General features: G+C 42.2%; 1 protein-coding gene across 1 annotated transcript in view; it reads left to right on the forward strand.

The window, feature by feature from the left end:
- The window catches only part of hecw2a (HECT, C2 and WW domain containing E3 ubiquitin protein ligase 2a), a 29,482-nt gene extending 20,637 nt beyond the window's left edge, over nucleotides 1–8,845 (forward strand). Inside the window, exons 22-29 of the mRNA XM_071918287.2 lie at nucleotides 228–380; nucleotides 1,629–1,727; nucleotides 3,553–3,682; nucleotides 4,383–4,529; nucleotides 6,120–6,234; nucleotides 7,269–7,354; nucleotides 7,775–7,887; nucleotides 8,734–8,845. Coding sequence (XP_071774388.2) covers nucleotides 228–380; nucleotides 1,629–1,727; nucleotides 3,553–3,682; nucleotides 4,383–4,529; nucleotides 6,120–6,234; nucleotides 7,269–7,354; nucleotides 7,775–7,887; nucleotides 8,734–8,845 — 955 coding nt within the window. The remainder of the gene's footprint in view (nucleotides 1–227; nucleotides 381–1,628; nucleotides 1,728–3,552; nucleotides 3,683–4,382; nucleotides 4,530–6,119; nucleotides 6,235–7,268; nucleotides 7,355–7,774; nucleotides 7,888–8,733) is intronic.
- Nucleotides 8,846–10,206: the final 1,361 nt, after the last annotated feature.

Consider the following 10,206-nt stretch of genomic DNA (forward strand, 5'->3'; position numbering starts at 1 on the left):
ACCTGAAGAAGCAGATGCGATGTTTAATTGCTGAAAAAAAAAAAGAATATTAAAAGAAAGTAGCCAGATTCGTTTTTAATGATATATTGATGTTTAAGAATGCTACAGATAGTACCTTTAAGTACCTCACTTGATGATACAGGAGTTGCTGAGGGACAGTAGAGTGTAATTCGCTTTCCCACCCAGATATTTATATTTATATTACATGTCTAATCTGTGTGTTGCAGGCTGGACTACAGCGGGCCGTCCAGAGAGTTTTTCTTCCTGGTGTCCAGAGAGCTGTTCAACCCGTACTACGGCCTGTTTGAGTATTCAGCCAACGATACGTACACCGTCCAGATCAGCCCCATGTCTGCCTTTGTAGACAACCACCATGAGTGGTGAGGTTACATCTATCTATCTATCTATCTATCTATCTATCTATCTATCTGTCTCTCTGTCTGTTTATGTATCTAGCTATGTGTCTTTATGTTTGTTAAAGCTCAGTTTCCTCTGCTGTGCTGACTGCGAGGATGTTTCCACAAAATCTGTTTTTTGTCGGCTCTGCTCCGACTGCTATGTGCTGATCCCAAAATAGAAGTGTAATTTGCCGGGTGCAGTGTGGAAATTTGGCTCAGCGATCTACGGCTCACCAGTCAATCTTGCTCCTCAATGGATTTGACACTGATTGGATGGATGGATGGATAGATGGATGGAGAAACAAATAGCAAAATGACAATATTATAGGCTGGATGAGGAAAGATTACAGATTTGCACCATACCAGTGTCCATCAGTCAAATAGTTCTTAACATTTCTGTGCATTTGGTGGAACTTGCCTAGAGCTCCAGACGGATGGGGTTTGTTTGTCACGCAAGACCAAACTAGAGGGGAATATCAAATCGAAGAATGCCAAGTCGATACTTGTGTTTCTGTGGAGATCGGTCTTCCCAAGTTATCTTTAGAGAACAAATTTCTCAAGAAAGCGAGCACAGAGAAGCATCTGCACAGCTTGAGATGGGCTTGACATTACACAATCAGTTAAGACGCACAGCTGCTCATTTTCCCAGCTGATTCAACCGGCTTCTGTACTACAGACTGCAGTGCTGTTTGGGCACGATGCAGTGAATCTCGGGGCTTCTCATTCGTTTTCGTCTGTAAAGTTACCCTCCGATGCTTCCTCAGTTGGTAGGTAAACTTCAGGGATCTTCATCAGTCATCCGTCCTCAGCATTGTTTTGTTTTGGAAGTGTTCTTCAGCTGTTATATGTTACAATAAACACGTCATGGAGGACACAAGAATGCATATTGAGAAAGAGCCAGTGACTTCCACAATGTTTATGCAACCACAGATTTCAGTGATGAACTTAACCTTACAGTATCTAAATTGTCCTGAAGCAGTAAACCGCACCCAGCACCCATCTGGTACAAATTACATCAAACACTTTATCTGAAGAATTATTTGCAAGTACTATTCAAGACATTTGCACTCTCCTATACCTTATCTCATCAGTTTCTATTTTTGGGACTTAACGCACCTGCTGATAAGTACCGTAAGGACTGAATCTAAGACCGCAACAGTTGATCCTATTTTTTCTCAAGTACTGTGCAGATGCCCTTATTCACCTGTGTCTGCTGTGTGGTTTCTATAGGTTTCGCTTCAGTGGGCGGATCCTGGGGCTGGCTCTTGTCCATCAGTACCTGCTGGACGCCTTCTTCACCCGTCCGTTCTACAAGGGGCTTCTGCGCATGTAAGTGCCTCAGCCCGCTTCTCTCTCTCCTTTCCACACGGCCTGCTGCGCTCCAGTGTTTCCAATCAGATCCCCCTCGCTCACTCTAAAAGGCCTCGCTGAGAAAAATGAGTGTTTCAGTCAGGGCCTCTCAGCCAGCAGCTGGCTGGGTTTCCTATCAGCAGGAGCGGCCCCATATTAATAGCTTTGTCCAGACGACCTAAAGCCCTGCCAAGTGTCTAAATGCATCTAAGCACCGGTGTTTTGCAATGATTAGAATAGGGGTTGTTAAAGGGGTCAGAAACACTAAACGTTTCTGAGATGTTAAAGACCCCATGAATTGAAAACTTTTTTTTGTACCTTTTTGCCGATGTTGCTGGACTTGGTGTTCACCTATTCACCAAAACAGGCCAAAATGACAAAAAATGTTGATTTGAGTGGGATCTGAGTGGGTTTGACGCTCTCCGTGCCACTTCATGGGGTCTTTAACTGATATCTAGATGTTGTTTGAGACAGAAGACAATAATATTATCTCCACATATAAGTGCATATGCTGAACTGCCGATGTTTTAGGCGCTATATCGCCAATTCTCTTTTTTCTCAAAAGTAAGTGAACGTCATTGGAAGTTTTACCACGTCTTACTTTAGTTTGACTCTACGTAATCAGATTGATTTGATAGCCGTGCTCCCACTCCCCCATCCCACCCTCCCTCTCCACCGCTGCTCTCCACGCCCATTTCATTGCATTTTTCAAACTATTTGGGTAGGCAGAGAGGGCCTGAAACTGGGAGTACTGTCACCCTTTAAGACCTGGATATTCAAAGTGTGCAGTTACAGAACATACATTAAGCTTGTTTAAAAATAGCATGCTGTTAGTGTATTTTGTGTTCTACTTTTTATTTCTTTCTTATAGAGTGGACCTCACCCAAAAGGTAAAGAGGCCGAAGAACAACGAAGGGCTCCCAAATTTGCCAAAATATTAAGCAAAATAATGGGAGGAGGGAAACCAGTTGTAATGCAGAAAGTAGGAAAATTTATTGAAGCTTAACATTGCCAAAAAAAAAACAAGTTAGAAAGCTGTAGAACACTTATCACTGGCTTATGCACACTTGGCAGTGCGTTTCGAGTCAGTACTCTTCCTCAGGCAGCAAGCAAATGTTCCACAGCTTTCTAATATTTTTTTTTTTGCAATGTTAAGCTTGAATAAATTTCCCTACTTTCTGCAGTACAAGTGGTTTCCCTCCTCCCATTATTTTGCTCAATATTGCCATGCCATGCATCATGCTGTGCGTTATATTTAACTTGAACTTAAGATAGCTTTACAGTTCATTCGCAGGCCACAGTTTGAGAACAACATGATCACATCTGAGGGAAAGTTCAGACTGGAATGGACCGTCAAACCTCACTTCATCTCACAATCTTCCATAACATTTACTCTGCCCATAAGACCTAAAGGGAGGGTAATCCATCTCGACATGTCTTTTTCCATTTTTTGCAATAGGGGTAGGTAATTGAGCTTATACAAATTATTAAGGTTGCTGTCTGTCATGATACCTAAGTATTTAATCCTGGGTTTGACCTGAAAGGGTGGATTATCAATGTTATTATGGTTATTAATTTTGTAACTGGAAAAACTACTAAAGTTATCAATCAGGTTCAGTAATCCTTTAAGTGAGGTATCGGGATTGGTTAAAAACAAAAGTATATCGTCGGCATATAACGTGATTTTGTGTGTCGTCTTCCCAATTGAGAGTCACGTTATGTTAGAGTCCTCCCTAATTTTTTGAGTCATTAACTCCACGCTGAACTCTCTGTGACGTTTCTGTGACCTTTGCCCCCCGTGCAGCCCATGTGACCTGAGTGACCTGGAGTTCCTGGACGAGGAGTTCCACCAGAGCCTGCAGTGGATGAAGGACAACGACATCGAAGACATGCTGGACCTCACCTTCACTGTCAATGAGGAGGTGTTTGGACAGGTACATGTGCGACTGATTAACTGATTGATTTTTTCAGCTGTTAAATTACACTTTTTACACTTTTCTCCCAACGTTGTGACTAAAGCCTGGTGAAGACAAATACTTGGTTGAAAATTCAAAACATTTGTGTCACTGCCATGGGTGGAAGTAACTAATTACATTTACTCGTGTTACTGTAATTGAGTAGCTTTTTTGTGTGTTTGTACTTTTTTGAGTATTTTGAGTAAAGTCATTTTACTTTTACTTAAGTATGTTTTTACTAAAGTATTGTGTTTCACTGCACATCCATTACAGACTAGAAATTTTCTAGGTTCTCCATAGGCATCAGAAACTGAACCATCGTAAACTGACAAATTGTGAAGCCATTCACAGTGAACAGTCAGTCAGCAAAGAAGAGAAGAGTAATCTGGCACTTTATTTTGTAATTTCCAAATTTTCCAATTAAAGGAATGTAGTTTGAACTCTGTACTCTCGTCCTTTTAGAATTGCATGGGAAAGATCACAGCTAATGTTCTCTTTTCTAAAAACTAACTCAGTAACTTTTACTCTGAGTACATTTTAAATGAGGCACTTTTTACTTTAACTTCAGTAGATTTTAACACCAGTACTTTTAGTTAAGGTTTAGTAAAATGTCAGCAAAGTAACAGTACTTCTTTTTGAGTAGGACTCTTTCCATCGCTGCCTTCTTGTGATTCTGCAGATAACGGAGAGAGAGCTGAAGCCGGGCGGGGCGGGGATCCCGGTGTCAGAGAAGAACAAGAAGGAGTACATCGAGCGTATGGTGAAGTGGCGTATTGAGAGAGGCGTGGCCCAGCAGACGGAGAGCCTGGTCCGAGGCTTCTACGAGGTACAACACACAACATCACTGCTTATAGATATGAGCCATGCTACGAGTCTCTCTTAAACGGGCTATGAGTAAGATTTTGCTGCCTCATAGTATAAAATAACCCTAATATATCTGTAGGGGGTTGATAGGGTTGTTGATCAATACCAGTGACTCAACGATTACATCATCAAGTGCTGAGATTTCTGGCTTTCAAAACTCCCTTTCTGACCGATGTTCTTTCTTTGCAACAAAAGAAACTCCCCACCCATTGGCATTTCAAGATACTTCCAATGACCCCCTCCCCACACACACACACACACACACACAGAGAGACACCCCACCCTCCTTCTGACATTTTCAACGGCTCAGTGATGGAGGACGGTGCTGCGAGCGAGCAACCGGCGCTCCCCGAGACATTTCAGCTACGAAGGCTAAAAAGCCTCGTGCTCCAGCCGAAAAAGCAAATGACAAAGCAGAATTATTATTACAGTGAATTGCACGGTGATGTATTAGCTCCTCAGTAGACGTCTCTGTTCGATCTCTGCTCTAATGAGCCGGCTTACTCATCTCTGTTGTGAAAAGGTAGGGAGGCAGGAGGGGCGGGGGGTCGAATCGAGCCAGTACAGGTCCATTAAAGGTCAGACATTACTTAATGCCCTTAACGATTACAAAGTTTTTAATTATAACACTTTTGGACGTAAAAAGGAAGCGCTGGTCTGGATAAGTGGAGAGAACTGGTGGAGAAAATTCAAAGCATTGAGAGAATAATATATAAGATTTGAGGAAATATTGATTTGTTCGAAACAAAATGGGCTAAATGGCGGTGTTTCTCAACTTAAAAGTATGGCAGTGGAATTAAATTAGTATTAATTCTTTGTTTACTTGACTGTTTTTCTTGGTTGTTTTTTTTTTTCTTTGTGACTGAAATTGCAAGTGGAAGGTGGGCTTCACTACATTAGGGGTGCACAATTTTTTTTTTTTTTCATTTTTGGATATGTGTATATACAGTATATATTTGTGTATATGTATGTATGTGTGAATGTTGATACTAGTATGTGTATGTGTATGTTTTCCTTTCTTCTTTTTTTTTCTTTCACAATACTTAGAACTGCACCATATCCCCAACTGTAAAAAAAAAATTTAAAAAAAAAAGTGAATAAGTGTGAAAAAAGTAAATGGCATGTAAAGTTGTTTCTTTAATTGACGACAATAATGAGAGTGTAAAAATAATATATAATAATTATAACACTTTTGTAGTTTGTCAACAGCAGAGATTAGTGTCAACCTAAATTACAAATTACACAAATACAATGTAAACAAGTAAACGTTTCCACTCTGGTTCAGACCAAAGAAAACCAACTGCAGGTGTGATCGCACCCGAAGAGTGTTTACCCCACGGCACAACTTTGTTTTTCCACTTCTCTGTGTGTATCTCTGCCACGAGGCAGTAGCTGTATTGTCTCTTTGTGCTGAAATTTCTCTAACTTATTGATGTCAGTGGGCGGATTATGATACATGGAATAGACGGCACCATATGTTCATCCGTTTGTGTGTGTGTGTGTGTGTGTGTGTGTGTGTGTGTGTGTGTGTGTGTGTGTGTGTGTGTGTCAGGTGGTGGATGTGCGGCTGGTGTCAGTGTTTGATGCCAGGGAGCTGGAGCTGGTGATTGCAGGCACTGCGGAGATCGACCTGGCAGACTGGAGGAACAACACAGAGTACAGAGGAGGTACGGCAAGCTGGAGGGGTCATAAGAGGCGAGAGAGAAGAGGATTAGATCAAATATTTGTATTTGCGGCTCACTGAGAGGCAGGCGAGAAAACAGATTTTTGTTGTTTTTTTAAACATTTATTTATCCAGGGAACGTCAACGGAGCACACATGTTATTTTTCAGCAACGCTCTCCTTCACATTCACACAGTTTCACACATTCACACCTGGAAGCCAATCACAGGCGCCGTATGCAGGGTGATGAACAGTTCAACCAAAGAATGATTTTCCCTTTTCAGATAGCTTCATTTGATTATTAGATTAGATTATTAGGCTGAGAAGCTGAAAACTATTTAGTATGTCACAGCAAAATCAGAAAAAATACACACGCTAATAAAGTAGAAATATCATCTTGCGACCCCCCTGGCGGGTCCCGACCCCCGGGTTGAGAACCATTGCTGTAGGTCAATCTCGCCGCTAGTTGCTGAGATTGAGATATTGCTATGATTATTACAACTATTAACTATACAATAAATAGTGTTTCTTCAATTTGATGAGTACTTTCAATACCTGTTTACCAACCTTATTAGATTTAACTGCAATATATAATGAGGATTTAAAACATTAATAGCAAATTAATTAGCAAATTATTGCTGCTTAATGATTTTAATACAAAATGGGAAGTGTACAGCACAGTACAGTAAGTGTCAGTGTCCATGCTGTTTATAAGGGATCAAGTTAAAAGCCTTTTTAAGAGTCTGGTCAATACAGCTGAAGCGCTGCCAGCTGTGGGCAGACGAGTGAACAGAAATAGACAATCGGCCATGACTCACTGTGAGGATCTTTTAATCGAGGAATCGACTGAGACACAGCGGCCTTTGCCATTAAACATTAAACAGCAGGGCTCATTCCAAAAAAAAAAAAAAAAAAACCGCTGTGGGGGGAGAGTGGGATGAGGAGCGGAGGAGAGGGGGGACTGACTGAGGGAGGAAGGGGACGGAGGCCCTGGCCGTTATTCGTCTGACTCATGCGCCGTCACCTCTCTCCCTCCCAGGTTACCATGACAACCACATAGTGATTCGCTGGTTCTGGGCGGCGGTGGAGAGGTTCAACAACGAGCAGAGGCTGAGGCTGCTGCAGGTACGACGGCACGCGGACGACCGCATGAGTCCAGTCTGCCGCCGTGTGGCCGCCGGCCGCACTGCGCCCTGACAACACTGATACTCCTATTCACTATACTGTGTTTTTTCCTATTACAGAAAGCAGGATTAGAAAGTTAGCCGGATAACTGTGAGACAGATTATGCTGCATCCTGCTGATACTGATTTGAATCTGTAAAACAAAACTGACTGTTAGGTTTAGGAATATGATTCAGTCATGCATGTCGATGATCTTCTTGTGACTTAATTGGACCACTTTTAAGTTTATTAAAGTATACTTCTAGTAGCATTAAAAGTGACAAGTACAAGCCTAAGCATACCTTTCTTGTTTTAGTTTTAGAGAAGTATACAAGGACAGGAACCTGGATTTTAATGGTTGTGTTTCCCTCCCTGTCTCCAGTTTGTAACAGGAACCTCCAGTATTCCCTATGAGGGTTTTGCCTCCCTGCGGGGCAGCAACGGCCCCCGCAGGTTCTGTGTGGAGAAGTGGGGAAAAATCACCTCCTTACCCAGGTAGGATCCCTGTTCTGTCTGACAGGTTGACTAACCTGCCGTGAATGAGCCGTGAGCCTGATACAGACACAGTGTGTGAGCAGGGACTTTCTGACTGACACAGTTTTGACTCGAGACTAAAGGTGCTTTCATTTTTGCGACCGAGGCCTCTGGACTGTAGCCTTGAGGAACTTAGGCTAGCTAATTCAGTTATTTTCTTTCTTTTTCTTATTTCATCTTCTATTTTTAAAAACACACTTTTATAGACTTTTTTTTTTTTACAATTTTTCTTTTGAATGTATTTCCCCAATTTTTATCTACTTTTTTGTTTTACTTTTCCTCATTTTTATGCCTTTTGTGAAGCACTTTGCAAACTCTTCTTTTAGTTAACTGATGTATTATTAGTACAAGTTGTAGTAGTAGAAGTAGTAATAGTACTAGTAGCATTAGTAGTAATATTGCTGAGTCAATATTATCAGCCAACACTGGCTTTTCACAGATAAGTCATATTGGTATATATTCATCTGATAATATTCTCTTGGCTTGTGCGCGTGTGTGTGTGCAGTTAGCGAGGTATTGTTCAGTATCTGCTATCATTGGTAGCCGCTCAATATGGACAAGGCGTTGCTTTTTATACCCATGAAGTGGATACTGTCTGTTATCTTTCGATCTGCCATTATTATCATCCTGTGTGTATGCAACAATGTGGTTGCCAATTAGGCACTTATGTAACTGACTGACTCCTAATATCTGACTGCATTCATAATGTTTATGTCCTTTGTATGCTTGTATTTATGTGGACATAAATAAATCATTCAAATGTGTGTGCGTGTGTGTGTGTGTGTGTGTGTGTGTGTGTGTCTGCAGGGCTCACACTTGCTTTAACCGTCTGGACCTCCCTCCATACCCCTCCTTCTCCATGCTCTACGAGAAGCTGGTCACCGCAGTGGAGGAAACGAGCACCTTCGGTCTGGAGTGACCTGAACACAGCTGGAACCCAGGAGCAACGCTGGAGAGAGAACCAACCGGAAAGCCACCATTTTCACCGAGGAGAGAGACTCAAAGACACAAAACAATACGCCCGAAAAAAGGCACCTAACCTTTGTGGAGAACTCCGCCGTTTTTACATCTGGTTGCGACTGGCTTTCCATCACACGAAACACACAGGCTTCCCTCCCGACTCCCCGCCTTTCTGTCACGGACATCGACGGAGGAAGAAGGGTGGAGAATCGGGGAAAAAAAAAAACGGTTTTAAGAACTGTACACTTTCTCTCCCTTGTTTTCACCGTACACTTTGTTCATCGAGCCACACGTGTGCTTTATCTCTTCAGTTAATGGCCTTGGTTACTGGATTTTCCAACCTGCACCTCACACCCAGAGACAGCTGCTCAAAAACCCCTACGCCTCCTCCTAGAGTCCCTTCCCCCTCTCTGGACCTCTAAACTGTGTCATTTCTACTCTGGGGCTGCAGTGTTATAAACTATAATACACACGGACTAACACCTTCGCATAAAACACACACACACACAACAGTTTGTTTTTATTGACGATGCACACCAGTGTTTCCCCCGGATTTGTTTTTTTTTGGCAGCGTGGAAAGACTTCCGAAAATTTAGAATTTCAATTGGATGTTTCCGTGTGAATGGGGAAACACTGGTATGCACACACACACACACATACATACACATACATACACAAACTGCATAAAACCAATTGTTCTAAGACTGAAATACATTTGTTTTCACTATATCAATTCCAGGATGAGCTGGAAAATGAGTTACAAATCATCAATGACACATTTATGGACAATGTCGTTGACCTATTGCGGTTCCGTTAATGACAGCAGGTTCTGGTCAGGACTGTTACCTTCAATGTTGCGACATCAGAGCTCTTACAGGGGCGTCCAAGGCAATGACACATCCGAGAAATGCAGCCCTATCTTCCCATATACTCTACAAGGAAAACCGACACCACACACACACACACACACACACTCAAACACACACACATCATCCTCATCACAGTTACCCTGAATCCTTTACATGCACTTTCTCACACTGTAACAGACTCCGATATACAAATACATTTACTGACACACTTCACTCGCTGTCTTTCAGCCTGTTCCACACTGTTTATCATAAGAATAGATGCACTTTCTCACACACACACACATGGATAACGTACGCACATTAAGTATGACACACTAGGTCCCTCTCACTGATGTAATCCCATCCAGTGAAAGTGATGAATGTATCAAAATCAGTGACTGAATGTATGAACCTCGCGCGCCTCCGTTCGGCCCGGAGGAGAGTCTCCCGGCCTTCGGGGGCCGAAGAGGAA

This window comes from Centroberyx gerrardi, chromosome 10 (genome assembly GCF_048128805.1).
Source record: "Centroberyx gerrardi isolate f3 chromosome 10, fCenGer3.hap1.cur.20231027, whole genome shotgun sequence".
NCBI lineage: Eukaryota > Metazoa > Chordata > Actinopteri > Beryciformes > Berycidae > Centroberyx > Centroberyx gerrardi.